At 46.0% G+C, this 24,932-nt stretch overlaps 2 protein-coding genes across 10 annotated transcripts in view; one reads left to right on the top strand and one right to left on the bottom strand.

Moving 5' to 3' along the window:
- Positions 1-4,273, top strand: part of Bves (blood vessel epicardial substance) — a 36,201-nt gene extending 31,928 nt beyond the window's left edge. For all 5 annotated transcript variants that reach the window (XM_028861760.2, XM_037200306.1, XM_037200307.1 and 2 more), the window contains one exon: positions 3,738-4,273. In XM_028861760.2, coding sequence (XP_028717593.1) covers positions 3,738-3,862 — 125 coding nt within the window. In that variant the 3' untranslated portion in view covers positions 3,863-4,273. The remainder of the gene's footprint in view (positions 1-3,737) is intronic.
- A 14,380-nt stretch (positions 4,274-18,653) lies between these two features.
- Lin28b (lin-28 homolog B) overlaps positions 18,654-24,932 on the bottom strand; it is a 118,501-nt gene continuing 112,222 nt past the window's right edge. For all 5 annotated transcript variants that reach the window (XM_028861755.2, XM_028861756.2, XM_037200285.1 and 2 more), the window contains one exon: positions 18,654-21,933. In XM_028861755.2, the coding sequence (XP_028717588.1) occupies positions 21,567-21,933 (367 nt within the window). In that variant the 3' untranslated portion in view covers positions 18,654-21,566. The remainder of the gene's footprint in view (positions 21,934-24,932) is intronic.

Below are 24,932 nucleotides of genomic sequence, written 5' to 3'. Positions count from 1 at the left end.
CTCCTCCCTGGTGAGGAGGGAGTCCCCCGCTGCTGTCACTTCTGCCATTAGTTGTCTGAGGATGAGGTGGGAACTCGAGTGTGGTGATGTCCCCTCACCCTGAAGGGCGGTGTGAGTTCCCGAGGAACGGGTTAAGTTGGGTTCTCGGTGTGTGTATGGGGTCGGGTTAGCTGATCACATCCTCAGCCCGCCGTATTCTAGGCCAACCTTGCACTGACTACTGCCTCAGCCTCCCAGGTGCTGGAGTTTCAGGCGTGCGTTACCCAACCCCCAACCCCTTCCAGGCACTTGTTTGTGCTGAGAAGACAGGAGAGCTTTAGTAGTTGATGGTACTAAGCAGACAGAGTTCTTGGCCATGTGCTGAGCAGTGTCCTATCAGTCTTCCAGCAGCCATGGGGCTGAGGCCTAAGCACCCAGCTGTGATGGGCGAGGCCCTAAGCACCCAGCAGCGAAGGACAAGGTTCTAAGCACCCGGCTGCAAGGCTACAGCCTGTTCCCTACCACCTGTACAACACACAGACTACATATGCAGTGATCGAGACTGGCGACTTAAGAATGTTTTTAGAGTTGGGATGAGCTAGAGTCCCTGTGTCCTAGTAAGGTTTCCCAGCACCGGACTTTCTAATTTGGAGGAAGGCTCTGGTACTCCCCCACCGGGGCTGGCCTTGCCTGGGAATCAGTGTGGGGACCGTGTCTCCCACAGCTTCAGCCTGTCTTCGGACAGTTTCTGTGGAGTGCTGCAGGGGAGGGGACCGCCATACACCTAAGTAATTATGAAGGGCCTGCCCTCACTGTGCGCAGTAGGCTGACCGAGCGAGGAGGTGGTGGGTACCGCTCTCAGCCAGCATGTTTTCCAGTAAGGAAGAGGCGCACATCACCCCATGGTGTGATGCAGAACGGGGATGAACATGGTGGAAGGAATGAGGGAGGATCAGACTCGTGTCTATTTAACACATCACAACAGACCTGGCTGCCAGGTTCTCCCAGCATCCCCCAGTCCCTACAGCCACAGGGAATGGCTGGCATATCCTGCCCCCTACTCTGAACTCTCCATGGGGCTGGGGGGCTGGGCTGCCTTCCCCAGCTGCCCTTTTTATATAATCCAGACATTTTGGCTGCCCGGCCTTTGGGACCTTTGGCCTCCTGGCTGCTGTATGTGGGTCCCATCTCTCCCTCCTCCTCCCCATCTCTCCACATGGACCCGCTCAGTCTGGCCATGTCCACACTGGACTCTCGCAGACGTCCCTGTCCCTGTCCCTGCCTCTTCCTATGCTCTCCCTTTTATCTACAGTGAACTTTCTCCTCCCCCATCCCTAGGAGCAGTCACGTCCTTTCCTTTCCTTCCTTTTTCTTTTTTTTCACTGAATACTGAGGAACTGTACAAAGAATGGGTAGAAATTTGACCGAGGTGGGCATTCCAGATAGAAAAGCAAGGAGAGAGCAAGGCCGGGCTGGATTTGGAAGGCAGTGAGTTCCCAGGGACTTAGGAACATCTGAGAGCCCCGGGTGTTGTCCACTCCTCACCCTTTGAATGCTGCACAGTAAGTATTGCAACTGTTTTTTCCAGGAAGATACCATGGGGACAGAATAAAACTCTTTCCCAGAAGGGCTGAAAGTTCTTGGGAGGTTTTCCTTGACCATTTCCAGTTATACTGGAGCATTGGAAGTTATGTATCTTTTTTTTTTTTCTGTCTAAAAAGATAACAGATATTGGATTGAATAGTTGAGAGACCCATCCCATTTGGCTCTAATGTAGAGCCCAGTCTCATGGACCAGAGGCTATCATTCCTCATTTGATAAATGGCCTTGAAAACTACAGATCAATTAGCCCCACTTCTTACCCAGATGAACTGGGTGTGTTTGTTACGCGCCTCAGCAGCCATGGCTGGACGTCGTGTGGTATTGATTGGGTAATGCTCTTAGGCATGCTGTCCTCAGGGTTTTATGAGACTGTGAATTCTCAGCCCGCGTGAATATTTTATGAGACTCAATCATAACTAGAGGCTGTGATGGAAGCCTCGGCCAAGGCAGTTGATATTGAGGAACACAATCTGCTGTTTGAGCACAAACCCCATTTCCGGCGAGGCGGTGACGGGTTTTGGTAATTCTTCTCCCTTAGATCACTGACCTCCTCAGGCTGTATGGATTAGTGTTCTCACAAACATGAACGAGGTGATCATTCTATTTCCCATACTGATCTAAGAACTCAGAAATTGCATACGCCTCCTGAGAACTTGCCAGGCAGGTGCCGTCCTTACTGGTCCTGGTTCACAGGGAAGAAACCACAGGAAGAAGTGAAGGGCCCTGCCTAGGCACACAGCCGGAGGGCAGCGCAGTGGGAACTCTGACCCTGGAAGTGTTTCCCGAGCTTGTCTGGTGTAGGCCACTGTAGTGCGGCCTCGGTCGTCTGTTCTGACTGAGCGCAGAGCACCTTGCTGCCCGCCACCCGGAGCAGCCTGAGGCACGCCCGCCATCCTCCTCCTCCTCCTCCTCGATAGCTGCAGGTGGCCCCAGCTGGGCGGCCTGGTGTTCCCGCCTCTCTCCTCAGCAAGTGTCAGTGACCTCGTGTAACTCCCGTGTGTCCAGTCTGCTTCACAGCTGAGATCCGTCTGTGTGCCTTTGTTAGCCAAGTCTCAGTGTGGTGTGTCGTCCACTGTTCTTACCCAACACAGCTCAGCAGTAGCTGACCGGACGCCACCAGCCCTGTGGCTAGGCATAAAGGGAGGCACAGGTGCAGGGGAGGGCGAGGCAGGTAGAGACTCCTCTACATACAGGGTGGATCTTGACCTCCTGTGTGTGATGAGAAGAAGGGAATTCAGGCTTATGTTGTTAAGGTGAACAGGTCATCACACATCTTAAAGTCTACTTTATAAAAACTCACTTTTGGGGGCCAGCAAGATGTCTCAGCAGGTAAAGGCACTTTCTCCAATCCTGACAACCTGAGTCCAATCCCGAGGACCCACGGGAGGGTCCTAGGAGAGAGAACCAACTCATGAAGGTTGTCCTCTGACTTCCACTCAAGCTATGGCACAAATGCACACACACACACACACACACACACACACACACACACACACACACACATCTATCTACAAGCGTACACAATACATGCTGTCCTTGTCAGGCATGAGGTCATTAGGGTGAGTGTACCATGAGCTTTGGGTGAATGAGTGAGTGACCGAATTGTCTCTGGTTGGCTAGCATCTGTACCCTTCAGATGCCCCCGCCCTTCCCTGGGCTGTATTTCTCCCACCTGACACTGGGTACTTTGATCGTCCATGTCCGAGCTTACTCGCTCATTTCAGTCCTGGAAGTAGCTGGACCTGTGGTGGCAGGAAATGTACTTTTAGGTTCAAGTCTGTAGTTTGGAAACAGAACTTGCTCTTAGGGAAGGAAATATGAGTTAAAACACCTTTCCAAGGCCAGTATTGGTTAGATGGAGTCACATCAAGGATACTAATGTGGAGCACGTATGCAGAGACAGACCTCAGAGCAATGCCCCGGAAGTCTGCACATTTGTGAGACTCATGTTGCTCAGACCCATGCAGCAGGGTCTGTTCAGGTCTGTTCTCTGGACTGAGAGTCTCACTCTTGACGTTAGCTGCTCAGTGGACCACTCCATTGAGACACGCGGGGTGCTGCATTCCCAGAACGAGCTCTGCGTCCCCGCGAGGTTTGGTCTCCAGGCATGGGGCACGAAGTGCATTCAGCAGTTTGCTCTCTGTGCTTCCTTCCAGCTGTGTCCTCCCCGGGGCATCGAGCCTCTGCCAAGATGAAGCCGATAGAGGAAGGGGCAGAAGACGACGATGAGGTCTTCGTGCAGGTGTCTGCAGATACACCTAACACCCATCGGTTGCGCTGATGGGCATTTCAGTGACCGACATGGGAGCTTCCTGAGGAGAAGTACCGCACTCTGCTGTGACTTCCGGGTGGTTTGCTTCTGTCCTGCCAGATGGGAAGTGAGGAAGGGCCGTGGTCAGAAGGTGTGTGCTGCTTGACCTGGCGCTCAGCTCCTTAAGTTAGCTGAGCCTTCTGACTAGGCCTTGCTCTATTTTGAGATATGTATTTTCTCGGTAGATATATTGATATTTTAACTAATCTTATAGCTGTCAACACAAATGCCTTTTCACTTATTTTTCTAAGTGTGGCTCCTTTTTTCTCACATGCATTTTTTTCCTCTGTCATGGTAATTTAGAACGAGTTGTTCTTTTGATCATTTTAACAATGTAAGTCAAAATTGAGGTTGACATGACATTAAAAACTTTACCTTTTGTTCGGTTGACTTTTTCATGACAAACTTTAGAGAAAGTTTGATTTGTCTGCTTCTGTTTCCTGCCCTGAGACCACAAGTGCCCCCTACTAGGTAATCCTCCTTGTTTGGGTTGCAGATTGATTGGTTGTGACTGCCCTCATCCCTGCCATTATCAGCGACTCTGAAGCCTGGACCTCCAGTGGTAGTGAGTGTGAGCATTGCTGAGCTGAGTGCCGACGTAGAGCTAAACTCAGCTCTCTGCCTTGTAATCTGGAGCCATCTTACAGCTAAGCATCTGGCCACATGGTTAGCTGTGAGGACAGAAGGGAGATGCGCCGAGCAAGGGCTGGGGTTAGAGGAAGTGGGGGAGGTAGGTTAGGGTCACTAAAAACAGTTTCTGTGATCCCACATTGCTCCTCTAGAAGCAGATGTACTGAGCCAGACACAGTGGCTCACACCTGTAATGCAGCACTTGGGAGGCTGAAGGCAGGAGGACAGGGAATTTGAGGTCCACCTGGGGTCCCCTAGTGAAACTTTGTCTCAAAACAACAATATTTTTTTAAGGGCCAGATAGTTCCAGAGCTGTGGTCGAGAGCACAAGGCTGTGTGTCAAGGCTGTGCCCAACAACCAGGGGACACTTTCTCCGTTAGCACATGAGAGATGTGATAGTGTGGATCTCAGTTTCCATGAAACTACTTAGCTGGCCCATACATAAGGCTGGTTTACTGTCACTCTGGAAATGACACCCCCCTGAGGGGACAGGACTATCAGGTTCCACCGTGGCCACAGTCTGCATGTGTGGTGACTCCACAGACTTTGCAACCCCAGATGGTAGAACAGGTAACCTCCACCGATCGCCTTGGATCTAGTGAGGTGTCTGGAGTGCTGGCAGGGAGCCGTTTGAAAAGCACACTGTTAAAAGTGGGCCATTTAGAATCATTTACTCTTCTCGTGGAAACGTGGGCATATCAGTGTTGCCAGAAACAAAGATCATAATCTCATGGTGAGGAATCTTCAGAGAGCCGCTTAGTCTGAGTAAGAAACTTGAAACTATGTTTAAAGCCATACCTCCAGGGAAGACAAAGAGCCTGGAGAACCGGAGCCGAAGCCATTGAATAGCCTTCCCGTGTGGGCTTGACTGCAGGGGAGCCCAGAAGAGAACAGAAAAAGAGTTCTAAGTGTGAGGTCTGTGACAACTTTAGATTCCTTTACACAGGTGAGCAAGTGCATTTTTGTACAAAGCATAAATTAATACATTAAAGGATGTTTGTACCCGTCTCCAAAAAGATGCTTCCTCTGATGTTAGCATTCAGTCAGCTCTGAGGTCAATGTTCAGAAAATGCTCTGCAGAAATTAGTCTTATCTATATCCCTGATCTATGTTTAAATGTTGTATGACCCTAATATAATATTTATACCAAAATGTATTTGTCGTTTAGAATATTTTGAAAGCCCTCAGAACATTTATATTTATAAAACAGCACAGATAGGATACAGATCCGCAATGAAATTTCTCTATCTTATATTAGTCATAATGGGTGCTATGCTACCTTCTAGTGCTTTCTGAAGCCCTGATTCTTCCTGTCACCCTGTCACACGCTAACTGTTGGGCACCATTTGTCTTCGGCTGCTCTCCCTGTGTGTCAGAGGCTCTCCGGTGTCTGAAGAGTTGGTGTTTTTTTTGTTGTTGTTTTTTGTTTTTTTTACTCTGACATCAGTCTCTGCCTCCTGATCCCATTAGGGCCCTAAACACGCATTTGGATACTGGAATCGTCTTTAGGAAGAGCTGGTGGGACCTTCATACTTGTGTTTCCAGTGTGCTCAGGTTGAGGCGTGCCCTCCAGGAAAGGTCCCGTGCGAGGGGGTGGCCCTCAGCCTCCCAGTCCGCCCTTAGGGCTTGGTCTCCCCACAGATCCCTGGGGTGCCGCTCCAAGGGTTCAGTTTTGACTTGAATCCATTTGTTTTCGTTTCTGCAACTGCTCTGTGGAGACCTTTGACCCTACTATGCTGGTTTCCTTTCCCTTCCCTGGTTCCCCGCTTTCCGAGCTCCCACGTCCTCCGCTCAGTCTCCAGGGTCGGCGGCTCTGTGCTTCAGCTCTCTACCTATAGGACAGCGGCCATGCTTTCATTGTCACAGTCCTCACAACACCCGGGGGACTACGACGTACTGCAGGTGTGGTAATGTAAGGAAACTGGTGGCAAGTGCCATGCATGGGTTTTCTGTTAAACTTGCGAGCTAGTTTTGAGATGAAGCATTTCATGAATGCTTTATGCAGACACATTACAGGAAGCTTCAGGCGCCATTTATATTAACGTTCACTTTATATTGAAGGTATATGTCTGAGTATGGCGTTATTGTTCAAATTGACTTCATACATTGTCATTTGGTCCAATAAATTTTTTCTTAAAAAAAAAAAAAATGTGTGTATTTTCTGTTCCATGCCTCTTATGCACAAGAGCAGGGTTTGGCCTAGTGAACTGCTGAGGTAAGAGAGCCATTCTGCTGAGCGGCCCTGAGAGGTAGTGCTGTTGGGTTGGTTTTGTTTTATTAAGTGACCCAGGGTCTGCTGTCTTCACTCTGCTTGGCCAGGATAAGAGGATGTGGCACGGCATGTCAACAGTTGACTGGATAGAACCCCAAAGCCTTTGCACGGTCTCTTCTGGGACAGAGATTCACATCTGAGCATCCCTTCTAGTTCCAAAAGGTCTGACAATTCAGAGGTCTCCTGGAAGAGTCAGAGGCCCCTGCACCTGCCCTAAGACTGAGGACATTTTGTTCTTAGAAACCCACAATTGATTTCACCATGTCTCCAAGGTTTTTAAAAAGTTGATTTTATTATATGAGTGTTGCTCTGCATGTGTGTGCACCATGTGCATGCCTGATGCCCACAGAGGACAGAAAAGGGTGTTAAATCCCCTGGAACTGAGTGGTTTACAGATAGTTCTGAGCCCTGTGGATACAGAGAGCTGGACCCGGGTTCTCTGCAAGAGCAGCCAGTGCTCTTAAGAACTAGGTCATTTCTCCAGCCCCAAGTTTATTCTTAGCAAAATACTAAATACCTCAATTCTATACTCTGCCATCTCCTGTGCCAGAACAAGCAAAGGCTCATGCAGTTGAGTCAGTGCTGTTGTCAGAGGAGAGGGAGCAGATTAAGTTCTGAGTGAGTGTATATTGTTGACATTCGCATAGCCATGGCAGGGACCCCAGGGCTTCAGGCCATGGAAATTTGCAAACCTTCCCCTGGTGCAAGTACAAGTGTTTACAAAGGATTGACCAGTGTGTATAGCAACTGTCAGCCACAAAGCCACAGTTTCCTCATGGATAACTGCAGCCTGAAACTGTTTCCCTATAGACAGCTCCTGAGGAGACTAAAGCTGCCTCCTCCCTGTTCACTGTGTACACAGACCTGCTCCCTGTACACTGTGTACACACACCTGCTCCCTGTTCACTGTGTACACACACCTGCTCCTGTTCACTGTGTACACACACCTGCTCCCTGTTCACTGTGTACACACACCTGCTCCCTGTTCACTGTGTACACACACCTGCTCCCTGTTCACTGTGTACACACACCTGCTCCCTGTTCACTGTGTACACAGACCTGCTCCCTGTTCACTGTGTACACAGACCTGCTCCCTGTTCACTGTGTACACAGACCTGCTCCCTGTTCACTGTGTACACACACCTGCTCCCTGTTCACTGTGTACACACACCTGCTACCTGTTCACTGTGTACACACACCTGCTCCCTGTTCACTGTGTACACAGACCTGCTCCCTGTTCACTGTACACAGACCTGCTCCCTGTTCACTGTACACAGACCTGCTCCCTGTTCACTGTGTACACACACCTGCTCCCTGTTCACTGTGTACACACACCCCCTGCCCCACCTGCTCCCTGTTCACTGTGTACACACACCTGCTCCCTGTTCACTGTGTACACAGACCTGCTCCCTGTTCACTGTGTACACAGACCTGCTCCTGTTCACTGTGTACACACACCTGCTCCCTGTTCACTGTGTACACACACCTGCTCCCTGTTCACTGTGTACACAGACCTGCTCCCTGTTCACTGTGTACACACACCTGCTCCCTGTTCACTGTGTACACACACCTGCTCCCTGTTCACTGTGTACACACACCTGCTCCCTGTTCACCGTGTACACACACCTGCTCCCTGTTCACTGTGTACACAGACCTGCTCCCTGTTCACTGTGTACACACACCTGCTCCCTGTTCACTGTGTACACAGACCTGCTCCCTGTTCACTGTGTACACAGACCTGCTCCCTGTTCACTGTGTACACACACCTGCTCCCTGTTCACTGTGTACACACACCTGCTCCCTGTTCACTGTGTACACAGACCTGCTCCCTGTTCACTGTGTACACACACCTGCTCCCTGTTCACTGTGTACACACACCTGCTCCCTGTTCACTGTGTACACACACCTGCTCCCTGTTCACTGTGTACACAGACCTGCTCCCTGTTCACTGTGTACACACACCTGCTCCCTGTTCACTGTGTACACACACCTGCTCCCTGTTCACTGTGTACACAGACCTGCTCCCTGTTCACTGTGTACACAGACCTGCTCCCTGTTCACTGTGTACACACACCTGCTCCCTGTTCACTGTACACAACCTGCTCCCTGTTCACTGTGTACACACACCAGCTCCCTGTTCACCGTGTACACACCAGCTCCCTGTTCACTGTACACACACCTGCTCCCTGTTCACTGTACACAGACCTGCTCCCTGTTCACTGTACACAGACCTGCTCCCTGTTCACTGTACACAGACCTGCTCCCTGTTCACTGTGTACACACACCTGCTCCCTGTTCACTGTACACAGACCTGCTCCCTGTTCACTGTGTACACAGACCTGCTCCCTGTTCACTGTGTACACACACCTGCTCCCTGTTCACTGTGTACACACACCTGCTCCCTGTTCACTGTACACAGACCTGCTCCCTGTTCACCGTGTACACACCTGCTCCCTGTTCACTGTGTACACAGACCTGCTCCCTGTTCACTGTGTACACAGACCTGCTCCCTGTTCACTGTGTACACAGACCTGCTCCCTGTTCACTGTGTACACACACCTGCTCCCTGTTCACTGTGTACACACACCTCCTCCCTGTTCACTGTGTACACAGACCTGCTCCCTGTTCACTGTGTACACACACCTGCTCCCTGTTCACTGTACACAGACCTGCTCCCTGTTCACTGTGTACACAGACCTGCTCCCTGTTCACCGTGTACACACCTGCTCCCTGTTCACTGTGTACACACACCTGCTCCCTGTTCACTGTGTACACAGACCTGCTCCCTGTTCACCGTGTACACACCTGCTCCCTGTTCACTGTGTACACACACCTGCTCCCTGTTCACTGTACACAGACCTGCTCCCTGTTCACTGTATACACAGACCTGCTCCCTGTTCACTATACACAGACCTGCTCCCTGTTCACTATACACAGACCTGCTCCCTGTTCACTGTACACAGACCTGCTCCCTGTTCACTGTGTACACAGACCTGCTCCCTGTTCACTGTGTACACACACCTGCTCCCTGTTCACTGTGTACACAGACCTGCTCCCTGTTCACTGTGTACACAGACCTGCTCCCTGTTCACTGTGTCACACACCTGCTCCCTGTTCACTGTGTACAGAGACCTGGTCCCTGTTCACCGTGTACACAGACCTGCTCCCTGTTTACTGTGTACACAGACCTGCTCCCTGTTCACCGTGTACACAGACCTGCTCCCTGTTCACTGTGTACACAGACATGCTCCCTGTTCACTGTACACACACCTGCTCCCTGTTCACTTGTACACACACCTGCTCCCTGTTCACTGTGTACACAGACCTGCTCCCTGTTCACTGTACACAGACCTGCTCCCTGTTCACCGTGTACACAGACCTGCTCCCTGTTCACTGTGTACACACACCTGCTCCCTGTTTACCGTGTACACAGACCTGCTCCCTGTTCACTGTGTACACACACCTGCTCCCTGTTCACTGTGTATACACACCTGCTCCCTGTTCACTGTACATAGACCTGCTCCCTGTTCACTGTGCACCACAGACCTGCTCCCTGTTCACTGTGTACACACACCTGCTCCCTGTTCACTGTGTACACACACCTGCTCCCTGTTCACTGTACACACCTGCTCCCTGTTCACTGTGCACCACAGACCTGCTCCTTGTTCAGCTGACTACAGTAAACCCACTTCCTTTATCCAGACTATAAAATAAACGAGCTGATCTCCAAGCTTGTGCTGCTGTGTCCATCAGAGAACACGGGAGACCCAACCTCAGTTCCTCTGTCCATGTCTGTGTATCTGTCCTTCATCATCATCCCTGTCAGGCCAGTCCCTGAGCCTTGCAGGTCCTGGCATCAGAGTAATTGGAAAATTTGCAAGCTTAGATAAAAACTGTTCTGATAGAGCCTGCAGAAAAAGGCTAATGCCTCTTTTAATTATTTATTTTTGTGTGTACATGTTCATAGCCAGTGCCTGCAGAGAGGTAAGCAGAGGATGTCTGGTCCCCTGGGACTGAAGTTACAGTTTTAAGCTAATGGCTTCTTTTAATTATTTATTTTTGTGTGTCCATGTACATACCCAGTGCCTGCAGAGAGGTAAGCAGAGGATGTCCGGTCCCCTCGGACTGCAATTACAGTTGTAAGCTGCCCATGTGAATGCTGGGGATTGAACCCAGGTCCTGTGGGAAAGCAGTCAGTGCTTTTAACATCAAGCCATCTTTCCAGTCAGTTGCCCAAAGCTGATATGGTTAACCCAGCCATCAAGGCCCTTCCTACGTCTAGTTACTTCTACCCTACACCTTGGCCAGAGCACATTGGCCACCCACTGTCTGCCATGCCTGTGTTTCCCCTCCAGTGGGCTCACGGCAAGCAGTTACATCTCTCTGCCGCCATCTGTGTCCCCCGTGAAATCCTGTGTTCTATTGCCGTCAGGGATTCACGCACACCAAGAGTGGTTGTAGTTGGCATCCATGTCTATGGAGTAAGCCAGTCTTGAATGTGGTGGCGCATGCCCTTAATCCTAACCCGTGGGAGGCAGAGGCAGGTGGAACTCTCTTTCCTGCCAGTCTGATCTACAGTGGGTTCCCAAACCACGCAGCTACATAGTGAGACCCTGTCTCAGTTTTTCTAAGGTGGAGGAAATTATGTCTCTATCGAACATGTGAAGGTTTTCTCACATTCCATCAGACCCCTGACACAGTGGAATGGCTTTTTACACAGCATTTGCTTTGTGCTAGGCGTTCTAAGTCATATAATGCTGAGTAAAGTATGTGGGGGACTAGAGTTTTGGTGTGTTTTTTTCCTGTTTTATGTAAGAGACTTGGACATACACTGGGGTTCTAGAACAAAATCTTGCCAGGTAATAATGAGAAAATGTCATAGGCAGGTTTATTAGTAATATGAAATATTTAGATATTCAAATGGTAGCTGAGGTGATACAGAAGAATCACTTTGGAGCGTGTGGTACGTGCGCCCTCTGCTGGTGGCACTGAGGTACAGCGTGGCCTCCGGTCAGAATGTGCAACTCCAACATCCACTCTTCCTCCTTCCCTTTCTCTCTTTCCTTTTTCCCTCGCCCCACTCCCTTTCCTCCTACCCTCTTTTTTTTTTGTTTGAGACAGGTTTTTCTAGTCACCCCAGGCTGGCCTCCAGCCTCCTGCCTCAGCTTCCTGAGTGCTTGGATTGAAGGCATACACCACCACCACACACAGCCTTTCTACAGTTTCTTAAAAGTCAAAACTTTTTAGTTAAGATAAATTATTTTAAAATGTACTTTTAGCCGGGCGGTGGTGGCGCACGCCTTTAGTCCCAGCACTCGGGAGGCAGAGCCAGGTGGATCTCTGTGAGTTCAAGGCCAGCCTGGGCTACCAAGTGAGTTCCAGGAAAGGTGCAAAGCTACATAGAGAAACCCTGTCTCGAAAACAAAAAACAAAAACCAAACAAACAAAAGGTGATTTTATCTGTATGATCGTTGCATGTATGCATTGTGTTAACATTTTAAATTCATTTTTATAACAATTTTTACTTATTTTGTGTGCTGAGGAGTGCAACTGCCCACTTGTGGAGGTCAGAGGACAACCTGTGTGAGTCAGTTCTCTTTCCACCACGTGAGGCCGGAGGGGGTGGAACTCTGGTCATCAACTTTGGCATCAAGTTCCTTCACCTGCGGAGCCATCTCACTGGCCTGAGATATACAGCCTAACATTGTTGCCTCTAGGCCCCCTTCTGGGGGATAGTGCGGCAGAAGTCCTCACTGCACCACCCATCAACTTCTGCCCATCCCCCACCCCAGCAGGAACTTCACACTTCCAGAGACCTACGGTCAATGGACTGCATTGAGACACACTTTTCTGTGTGGCATGGTTTAGGTCATTTACCATACTCCCTCGAGAAAAGCTTCATGCCGGATGGTAGTGGCGCACGCTTTTAATCCCAGCAATCAGGACAATCTGGAGGCACAGGCAGAGGTCAGCCTGGTCTACAAGAGTGAGTTCCAGGATAGCTAGGGCTAAGCAGAGAAACCCTGTCTCAAAAAACCAAACGAAGAAAAAAGGAAAAAGCTTCACGGGGAATGGGTTCCACTTGGGAATAATTACTAACTGCAAACTGGGGGCTAGTTAGTAATGTGTGCTTCTGAGAAATGGGATCTCTAAGGATTGTGAATGTGGCTCATAGGTTATTGCTTGTTTGCTTTGTTCTGGGGTGAGGCAGGGGACTGGAGGGAACTTGCAGTGGATACTGTATCAGGCATATGTGCTCAGGTTTCAGCCTTCAGATGGGCCTGGCTTCCTTGATTTCTGTTAGCGCTTGATGCCATGTAGACTGTCAGTGAGCACAGCGCATTGGGAGCCCAGAGCAGCACAGACTGCGAACGCAGCCTCTGTGCTCACAGGACCCGGGCTTCTGGTCTTCCCGCTAGAAAACCAACGTTAATTACAGGAGCGTGTTGGCCTGCCCATTTCATCAAATTCTTCTGTCACATACACATCGCATCATTGTATTTGCCCCAGAGTAGCTCCCCGGAGTGGACGGACAGGGTGGCCATGCTTTTCTACATCGGCTGAGAGGTGCCACAGTCTGGTCGCACATTTTTAATAAAAGTTCAGACTGTGCAGAGCACTTACTTTTTGGTCATGTCTGGAGAACTTCATTCGGACAGCAGTTACTCATTTCTAGAGATCAACACACACAGATTCTGATCGTTGCCTCTGTGCGCCCTCCCACTCCACAGGCTGGCTACTTCGCCCAGGGGTGGGAAGCCCCTCCCGCTCCTGTGAAACTGGCCCCGTGTGGCACAGCTGCTCTCCCTTTCCCGTGCCTCCTGCCTCCCTCAGCCTGCTAAGGACTGAGGCAGAAGGTCCCGGCCCGTGAAAAGGAAGCCAAGGGGTCTTTCTCTTGCTGTGGGGCTGCCTTCTTTCCTTTGTTCTTAGAGTCACTCGAGTTCCAATGCACAACGGGGATCTGGAAGAGGCATCCGTCTTCAGGGTAGCAAAGCGCACAGGCCCAGTGAGCTTGTAGCCAACAGCTGAGCAGCGCACAGCGAGGCAAACTATGGTGTTGAGGAAGCACATCGGATGGGGCAACTTATCGTTTCCACACCCATTAGTTCTCTTTCTTCTATTTTTCCCATAATGAAATAAAATTGAAAAGAAAAGCGAGGCCAGAAGAGGGCCTGGGATGCAGATGGCTGTGAGCCATGATGTGGGTGCTGAGACTTGAACTTGAGTCCTCTTAAAGAGCAGCCCGTGCTCTTAGCCACTGAACCATCTTTCCAGCCCCAATCTTGAAAACTCTCAATGCTTGTTTTCCAGTGATTCCATTGTATTTATTTTTCTTTGTACTCCCATTTCAAATAAATGCTTGTCCTGCTCTTCCAAGCGTCTGCTAGGTAGTTTCATATACACTGCGCCGTTCAATTTTCCCTAGCATCCGGATCCATCCTACTGACCCATCTTCCTGTGCACTTAACCTTGTTTCTAGCCTGTTAACCTCATCTGCTGAATGTTTTTCAGACATTGTAAGTTTGGTATCATTCCTCTTGTGTTTAATCCTCAGTGTAATTCTTATTTATTTTAATGTATCTTATTCTTATTTATGTGTATGTAGGGGTGGTGCCTGCAGAGGTCAGAAAAGGCTATCAAATCCCTTGGAGCTAGATTACAGATGGTTGTGACTCACCCGACCTGGGTGCTGGAAACCAAAGTCCTTTGGAAGATGAGCAAGTGCTCCTGACCTCTGGGCTATCTTTCTAGTTCTTCTAGGACTTTTTGTTTGTTTTTTGAGACAGGGTTTCTCTGTGTAACAGTCCTGGCTGTCCTGGAGCTCGCTTTGTAGACCAGGCTGGTCTCAAACTCACAGAGACTCACCTGCCTCTGCCTTCCGAGTGCTGGGATTAAAGGCGTGCAGCGCCGCCGCCGCCGCCGCCGCCGCCGCCACCACCACCTGGCTTAGTTCTTCTAAGTCTTTTTTTTTCTTTTCTTTTTGTGGAGCTGGGGACCGAACCCAGGGCCTTGCACTTGCTAGGCAAGCGCTTTACCACTGAGCTAAATCCCCAACCCTTAGTTCTTCTAAGTCTTAAGATTTAATCACTGTCTTAGAAAAAAAAAATCTATATGGGATCAGGGAGAAAGCTCAGCGGGTGACCTGAGAAATGGAGAGAACAAACTCCTGTGTCTCCCGTGTGCGTATCATGGCACCCCCGCCCCCCCTGTATAGTAAATACAGTCATTTAGAAAAGAATCTATGAAGAATTTGGGAGCTTTCTTCCCTAGATGCCGCCTTCTCTGTGGTTCATCTTTCAAATGTGCTCTTGCGGCAGGCAGCCCTGAATTCCTTATTCCTCTGCTCAGAATACAACTTCCTCTTCAGTCCACTATTCCCAAAGCACCGGGGGAATAGGAAGTGCTCTGAGGGAACTAACACAGGGGGTGCTGGGTCAGGAGATGTCCTCCTGTGAGGTCACACCAGCCGCCTCCAGTGCAGGCACCCAGTGAGCCAGCCGTCAGGCACACAGTGACTTTCTCACTCACTACCTAGCTGTGAACTGCTCACCTGTGGTTTTGGTCTCTTTACAGTATTTCTTGTCTGGGATTCCCCTTCCTCCAAAAGTACCCGACAGTGCTCAACTTCAAACGAAATGTACATTCATCAAAAGTGGTATTTCCGAACAATTTGTTTACATTTTATGTGTATGGGTGTTTTACCTGGTTGTGTGCCTGGTACCTGTAGAGGCCAAAAGAGATTAGGATGCCCTGGAGCTGGAAATGGCTTAGTGGTTAAGAGCACTGGCTGCTCCTGTGGAAGACCTAGGTGTGGTTCCCAGCACCCATGTGGTGGCTCACAGCCCGTCTAGAACTCCAGTTCCAGGGCATCCAGTGTCCTCTTATGTCTCCCGAGGGTGCCAGGCACGAACAAGGTGAGCATACATACTATAAGCAAAGCACTCATGCACATAAATAAAAACAGCATTTTTAAAAGTATACAATAAAATGGCTGTGAGACATCATGTGGATTCTGGGAATCGAACCCAGGTCCTCTGGAAGAGCAGCCAGTGCTCTTCACTGTTGGGCTGTCCACCTCTCCAGTCCCTTGAACAAATTTTATCTCAACAACAAAACAAGGTATGGCAGATGTTGAAGAAAAACTCCAAACTACATCTAATGCCAAGTAAATGTCAAATGTCAAGCCCCAAACTTTGTCTAATGTAGGTATGTAGAACCCCAGAGGTGTGTATGCATGCACATCTAACATAAGAAAATTAACAAAACTGTTAATTGGTTAGTCTAGATCATAGGACTATCTTAGAAGCTTTTTCACATTTTAAAACCAATAAAAGTACTATTAGTTATTTGCATGTAATGGTATTATATATTTTATTTCATATTTTTTAATATTTATTTTTATGTAAGTTTTTTTTCCTTCACTATGTGTATGCGTACCTTGTTTGTACCTAGCACCTACAGAGGACCGAGGAGGACACTTGATCCCCTGGAACTGGAGTTAACAGATGGTTATAAGCCGCTATGTGGGTGCTGGAAACCAAACTCAGGTCAGTGCTCTTAAGCACTGAGCTATCTTTCCATCTCCTATATTCTTCTTTTTAAAAAACATTTTTCAGATTTTCTAAAATACAATACCACATTTTTAAACAAAAAACGTTGTATAACAGAAAGTTGTCCATAGCCTAAGAAGAGTTATTCTGTCCACTGATCATGAGCATAGTGGCCTCAAACTCCGGAGCTTTAATAGTTACTTCAAATGGTAAGGTTCAATTAATCAAACAAACAGGAAACCATGGGCGGAGAGAAGGCTCGCTGGTCACTGACGGAGACTGAGCACTGCCCTTGCAGAGAGCCTGAGGTGCTGCCAGCATCCATGTCAGGAGGCTCACAACCCCTCTAACTGCAGCTCCAAGGCATCCAGTGCCTCTGGGCTCCACGCATACCCACAAACACATAATTTAAAAGATGTCTTTATAAATATAAATAATGTAGGGGCCACAGAACAACAAATCATAATAAAAGTCAACCATGCAGGAATCGAGTGGGAAATGAGTTTAATTGTGAGACTGGGCAGTGTACAGAACAGTTTCACCCACTGATTTTGACAGTGCATCACCAACGCACACATCTGGAAATGTCTGGTTCTAGTTTCTGCCTTCCAAATCCTTCATAATTAGGAAAAACCTGTTAAGAAAATTTTAAAATGATTTTTCCAAAAGGTTTTCATAAGCTTCATGACATTTTTTCTGACCACACAAAGAATGTGTCTTGATTAACAAGTTTGTACAATCTCGGCTTGATAATACTGGACAATCCTGACGAAGACAAGCTCCCTAAGAAAACCCTTCCATGTTACCACCACTAGCAGACCACGCTGAAACCTTTAACTCATCCCCACCTTGGCGTAAATACCTCCTAAAGGGCCTTTATCCATTTATTTAATTTCCCAATCATAGAAATCAACACAGAATATCTCCAAACCCATCATAAATGCCAACATTGTATCTTTTATTTTCTATCATGTAACTTTAAACCTCAAGACATCGATAGCTAACAGAGTAAGACATTCAGCATGAAAAGACAGTACTATGCTCAAGTCTGCAGATCAGTCCATCGAGGTGACGGAATGCAGTGTGCCATTCTAATATCAACTCCTCTTTTGTTCTTTGTAATGACAGTTCAAGTGTATTTTTAAAATGTTTCACTTGTAAACAACATGAATCAAAATGGACAATGAGGCAATCAACTACAAGATAATTTTAAAATACTAGATAAAACACTGTATTAAAGACATATAGAAATCAGGGTTCACTTTGGTCTTTATATGGCTAGAGTTGTTAACACCACAAAACCACACACACACTAATTAAAGCCAGCTTGGTGGTAGGTGCCTGTGGCTGATAAACAGTGACTGACGAGGTAGTCCACACCATCCTTTTCAAGCTGGGAACTGACAGGGGGTAAGCCACAGGTATATTAAATATTGGAATACTTTCTTACAGTACAGTGCGTTGCTCCAAGCATAAAGATCCACAATGAGCCATAGGTCACCCTATCACACTAATGAACAACTAGGTCACAACTCACACAGGCACATCTTGAAGAGGCTGTTGACAGTATGTAAGACAGAACTGGATGCTTTCAACAAGTTGTTCTTTTTCTAAAACAAATAAATCTCATTAAGACATCTAGAAAAGTAAAGTCGGCACAGCTGCACTTGCACATAGTTTCCTGGATTTTATACCAAAGGTGAAACTACATATATATTTTAAGATAAACATTTCTTAGAGAGAAGAGATAAATTAATTTAAATTAACTTTAAGACTTAATGAGATTTCCCCACATCCTGGCTAATTCATCTTACAGTGAATGTTACAAAGTCTATTAACACTTGGGGGCTTCTATTCACACACTACATACAACCAGTGGCAACTCAGGCCTGCACTGGTGCAAAATAAATCTGAGCCAGAGTACAAAAATAATTGGCAATAAAAACATCCTATATTTGGGAGGTGGACTGATGCTAATAATGTGATGTCTTTATCTTTTCCTTTAGATTGCACACTAAAATTTCCACGTTATAAGCAGATAAAAATCTTCCTAAATCTTTCATTTGTAAAAATACATCCAAAGAATAGAAATGCAAGTATAAAAATGTCTCCACTATGGCCTGCTGTGTAGAGAATGAATAGTTCACAGGCTAAAAGGCTGGTAGTGCACCATTTTCAGGAATTACATTTGTGTTGACATGGGGGGGGGGTCAGAAGGTGGCTCAATTCATAGACCATCGGTGCACTGTTAGGAACCCCTGAAAAAACGGTGTTCCACAGACCCTTCCCTCCTGGCTGGCAGGGCCCTGCACCCCATGTTCCCTCCATGGCAGCTGGTGCTGGTTAGTTATGTGCCTGGGGATGGAATGCTGCAGTGTGCTTTACCTTCAAGACAGCAGATACCAGTGGAGGGGTAGGAGTCTTCATTCGCTTGTCAGCAAAATACAATACCACGTTTGCTTCTGTTAGCCCTCCTGCCCCCACCTCTGGGCAACAGAGCTATTGTCAAGATTATCTCTGTGTGGTTTTGCTTGGGATAAAGAGTGCCTGTATTTCCTTAAACTCAATACATGATAACTCTAAGGAAATGCTTGGAGACTTTGCTATCTAACATGAGAAGTCCTATTATTCACAGGCATTTCCCAGAAACATGCAGTTGTAAATGCCTATCTATGCTACAGATTAAAAGTGTCTGTACCAGAGAATTACCGGCAGCCTCTAAGGCTGCAGCAGCATCAAGGTGTGCTATGTAGGGGCTAGGAGGTAGCCATGTGCTGTAAACAGAATGTTTCACTCAAGTGAATGAGCAAAGTGCTCACATCAGTGGATTCACATCTGCAAGGAGTGGGAGTTTTGCTTTACAAGGCTCTTCACGTGAAATGAAAACAGGAGGACCAACATCTGATATTCAGAATTATGATCAATGTCAAACTCAGAGGTAGTTACCAACAAGTACATGTACATACATAAAGACCTAATTTATTTGGCTTGTTTTGAGTAAGCAGGACTATAGACTAGTCTGTAAAGAAACAATAAAAACATTATATTGTATGTTCCCTGAGCAAAATTCTTTGTCCTGAGCATGTAATAATGACAATATTTTCATATAAAAAATAAACCCCAACTTTTAATCATAAGATAGGTTTGGTATGTGCTCTTAGTAATTCCATCTGGTCAGATGCTGAAAAATGTCAACTGCACCCATAAGGTCCATAGTTCAAGTGTTTCAGAATTTTCTACTTTCATTTTTAAAAATGATCTCAGCTCTGATTTTTATATGTAAACAGAATGTCCAATTTTCAAGTCCATAGTTTCCTATTTTTATAGTCAAGGAACTTTGGTTTGAACTTTCAAAGTGACCTATCATATTTTGCTTGTACAAGTGTTACTTTGTTCATTATACTTGGGTGACACTTTGATTTGTCTACATAATTGAAATCCTCACGTAAGGCAAGGCAGTACTTCTCTATGGCTACATCACATTCAATATCGTCAACAGTAAGCTCTGCATTACAGCACAATGATACGTCAATAAAACACTACGGAAATTCTCATAAATACTGTCAAAAGAGTCAAGCTAACCTGGAAAGGACTGGCATACAGGAGGAAGAAATTCCTCAGTAGAATGCATCTCATTTGAGTCATGATGCTTTCTTGTTTGATTATCTGAGCTTATACCAACAGGCCCATATAAAATTATATTTATTGCCAAAATTATTCACTGTAATTCCTTGGTACCTTCTTGGAGATGTTTCAAAAGTTTGCTCATCACATTTAGAACTAGGCTAACTCCATTTTTTTTAAACATGATGGAAAACAGACCTATACTACGATCAGTCCCTAGCCAATCTGTTAGCAAACTGAGACTTCATCTGACAAGATTACTAGTAGCCCTGAATGCTCATCCTGAATCCATAACTTAGGTTACTTCATCCTCTATACTCAAGGTAACTGCCATCAGTGTTATCACATAGAGCATTCCCAGCCACATGGCAGGGAGGGATTTGGTGACTGCTCCCGGCTCGTCATGCTAGCGGCCGGCCACCAGACACTGTTCTTTTCAGTATCAGTCCTGGGCTGTATCTGCTGGGCAGTGTGAGCATCTACTTACTTTTCACTCTAAGCCCCACTATTTTATTCACTTCTATGGTGCTATTGTTTGTTTTATAAACAGGTCTGAGGACTCTATGGGGGGAATAAAAACAGTCACCAAAATATACCCAAATATTTAGTTTCCTCTAAGGCTTCAGTAGTGAGTAAGGAGACCTTCCCGTTCTAAGTGATAGTTCAGAAGCTGCTTAGTCAAGAGAGGCTTCTGTTACCATGGTCCCTTAAACAACTCGGAGACATGTAAAAGAGCTGGTACCAGAACACCACTGAAAAGGATCAGACCATGATATTTATACATTACCTTCCCGTTCATTTTTCTTAATAGGCATGTAAATTACAATCAAAACAAAAAACAGTGAAATATCAGCCCAGAAACTTCACATTCGTTGTCTTTTCTGGAGTTGTTACGTAGCTAAAAATGAAAAGCTTACGGCAGTCAGAGGCATTAAAGTTAGGTTACCACCTTCAAACAGGAGAAGGCAGAAAACAGCAATAGCAAAACACTCCATCAGCACCAGGACACAATGATGAATCCAGACTCTGGAGGCACCAAGTATCCCCAAAACCTTTAGTACCATTTGACTGGCAGTCTGAGATCTGAAACATGCTTTGGTTCACATGAAAGGTAACAGTCAGGAGGTTATTTTTAGGTAATATAAAAGAAGTGGTATTTAGGAAAAATTCCAAGGGTTAATTCTGAAACCACCTCAAATGCTTCACATGGACTTTCAATGCTTGGAGATGCTCATTATCTGAGGGAGAGTATGTGCTTATATCTCCATACATACATGTATAAAGACAGGCACATACATATATGTATGTATGTGTATATGTATATATGTATATGCCTGCGTTCCTATGTGAAACCCTCACACACACATACAGCCTCAAGTTTCCCCTCTCACTTACACACATACTGTATGTAGTATCTCAGTTCTATAAAACATAACACCCTGCTTCAATGTCATTTGCTTAGGAGTGATTTGTCTGATTAAAAAATCCACAGTTCCTCAACAGTAGTTAAATGACGTCGGCTGCTCTCTGGAATACTATTCCCTGTGCTTGCGTGAGGTAGACTTCCCAACCGGGTGAAGAAAACGCTGACAAGTACTAAGTCTTCTTCCGTTTTTGAATCGAAGGACCCTTTTTGTTCTGCTCTTCTGGGGCTGCAAAGGCCTTCACAGAAGAAACTTCTTGGGGTGACCTGTCTGGCGGCTCTGCCATCTCTGACCTCGCCTCCTGAGGAAAGGGTGATGTGCAGCCACGCCCCCCTCCCCCTTCCCTCGGTGAAGCAGAGGTGCATGGCTGGCACTCCGCCTCCTGTCTCCCCTGAGAACTGGGGGGCAGCTGGGCGACGATTCTGTGTGGGCAGTTGGCCACCATGTGCATGATGCTCTGACAGTAATGGCACTTCTTTGGCTGCGGAGGTAGACTACATTCTTTAGCATGATGGTCAAGGCCACCACAGTTGTAGCATCTGCAAAGAAATAGGAGAAAAAGATCTTAAAAGTAGGTAGAGTGTATAACTAATGGGAAAAAAAACAGTGATTATTAAAACAACAATTTACATACATATCAATTTTAATTACCAAAGATCAAAAGCTGTCAACGAGATCAGTTTATTTTAATGTGACTTCCTTATATGTTCTATTTACACTGTTTATACTGATTGCTTCGAGGATTACGAGGATTACCATCACCAAAATGCTCCAGCCACTTTATAAATTAGTTGTATGAAACACAACAGTCAGCAAAAAGGGGGGGGGGCACCCAAACCTGGTATTTCCATAAAGAAATGACTCACTCAAATGTAATGGGGCTATCGTGAGAGAAGAGCTTAAACCACTAGGTGGCAGTCAACAATAAATCAGAACTCCAACAGCTGGCTTTAAAAATGAGTATAAAAATATAGCTGTTTGCCATGGTAGGACTTAACTTGCTCACATTTAGAAAAATTGTAGCCTAATTGAGTTTTAGGACTTAAAGACTTCAGTGTTTATTAGTTTATTCACAGAAGCTACTAGAACTGAGATACATTTTTGCTGTTATATAAAATTTTGAAGGACATTTGATACCTACGCTGTCTAGTAAAACAGAAACAGAAACAAAACTGGTATCTAATGAATCACTCAGTGTGAGGCACCACAGTGAGAGTCCAAACCATAGCAACGCTGCACACAAGTCTCCGAGGACGGAGACCAAGTCAGTTTGCTCTGATGCTGTTGGTGACTGGAAAAGTTGCCTTTCCCCTACAGAAAGTGGCTTTCCCTCAGAGAAAACGTTCCTAACTTGAAGTAAGCATAAACCTCGTTCTTATTTGCTGAGTAAAGAAATTCATTCGCTCAATTTCAGTCATAGTTCCCTTTTTCAAACCACAGTTCTAAAAATGGAGACACGGGCTGGGGAAAGGCTCAGAAGTTAAGAGCACTGACTGCTCTTCTGGAGGACCTGGTTCAATTCTCAGCAGCACAGGGCAGCTCCTAACTGTCTGCAACTCCAGTTCCAGGAAATCCCACACCCTCACACAGACATAGACACAAACAAAACACCAATGTATGTGAAAAATAAAAAGGAATTATCAAAAAATAGAGGCCCTAAGAAGCACTCGTATTTTAAAGTTTTGATCTGAGTCTTAAAGATAGAATTTGCTCATTGACTTGTTCCCAAATCAACTGTTTTGAGAAGTTTTTATATTAAATTTCTTTCTAAGTACACTTACAATTCCATAATTCTCATTATAAAGCATATTATAAATCAGTGTTTTTTAAAAAATGAAGAGCAAAATATGTGATAGACGTAAAAGGTAATTTAAGACCATACGACAACAAAAACATATGACTAATTATTTGTATGTTGAGAACACCAAGCTTAGTAACTTATTTTACATTTCAAAGACAAACTAATTATTAGTAGCATAACAAGCACTGCATGTAGACACTCAGTATTTTATTTTCTAGAATCAGCCATAAATTAGCAGAAGGTTAACCATGCTCTGCTTCTCCATCTGTCAATGTTAGTGTTTATTTCTTTGTTTAATGTATATGTATGCTATATAAGTATGTATGACTTTATGCCAGAAGAGGGCATCAGATCTCATTACAGATGGTTGTGAGCCACCATGTGGGTGCTGGGAATTGAACTTAGGACCTCTGGAAGAGCAGCCAGTGCTCTTAACTGCTGAGCCATCTCTTCATCTACCTGTCAATATTATCTTACAGAACAGACAGGATGGGATTCTATTCTTTGTAATAATCAATAGGCATTTATTTATCTTAATAAACTACCTCATATTTTCAAAAGTAAAGAGAAAAGTCAAGAAATAAAGTGTTCCAGTTACTTGCGGCTCAAACACACAGCATAGCAAATTAGCAAGCACTGCCGTTGAGATACAAGTACCCCACACACGATCTGAGAAGATAAAAGGAAATGATGAAAATTACCAGCCAAAGCCTGAAATTCAGGCCTCAAAACAGACCGGAAAATATCACCTATGAATATGACCACATCACTTACTCAACTGCTTGCCCATATACTTTTCTTCTATAACGAATAGAGAAATTCTTAAATTAAAATTGTCTTTTGCCCACCTGTAAGATATTTTTTTTTTTTCATTACATTCACGTCCTGAGGTCAGAGTACAGCTAGGAGCTCCTTTTCAAAGACAGAAATGTCTTTGGCAGACTCCAGGAACAGAGCTGTCTGTCCTGCACGCACAGCAGCTTCAGTCACTGGATATGCACTGCCTTCTCCAGTTCAGGGAGCCATTCTGCTCACCCACTGAACAAGGGCCTGGGTGTCAGAACTCTGTGTTTACAGATGGAGTCTTAGATCATCATGTTTTGTGTGCCTGATTGTAAAATATACTTTAAAGAAAGACACACAATTTTAGTTTCCCTGCATTTCAATGTGCATATTTACCTATTGGACTTCTCAGGTATGTGTTAACATTAGACCCACGGGCTTCTACACTGGATGATGAGCATGCACTGAATGCATGTGTAGCCTCAAAAGGGGGAAGCAGTATTTATTTCCCTCTTCTATTAAAGCAACAGCAATTGCTTTTACTAAGGACACAGATCACAGCCCATTAGGAAACCCATCCATCCCAAGGGAATGACATAAAAATGTTCATGTTCAGCTGCATTTCAGCTCATAGATGATACCATAGCCACACATGTGAAACATGCTGTACGTGGGTCTAGACCTCTTTGTTCACACTTTATACTTCTCCAGATCAGTTTGTTTTTGTTAATCAGAATGGATTTTATATTATGATGTGGGTATCAAAATATTTAGTAATCACACACAGCTGCAGACCTAACAAACACAGGGCATGAAGTGTCATGATCAAAGGACTATACAAAGAAAACTATGTCACACTGCTGCAGGTTCCAACAGCCTGGCCTGAAAATTAAGATGATCTGTCTGTCTAGCATGCAGGAGACCTTGGAACAGATCCTCAGCGGTGTTTAAGAA

This window comes from Peromyscus leucopus, chromosome 8a (genome assembly GCF_004664715.2).
Source record: "Peromyscus leucopus breed LL Stock chromosome 8a, UCI_PerLeu_2.1, whole genome shotgun sequence".
Lineage (NCBI taxonomy): Eukaryota > Metazoa > Chordata > Mammalia > Rodentia > Cricetidae > Peromyscus > Peromyscus leucopus.
Note: the sequence above shows the minus strand (reverse complement) of the source record. Positions and strands in the feature narration are given on the sequence as shown.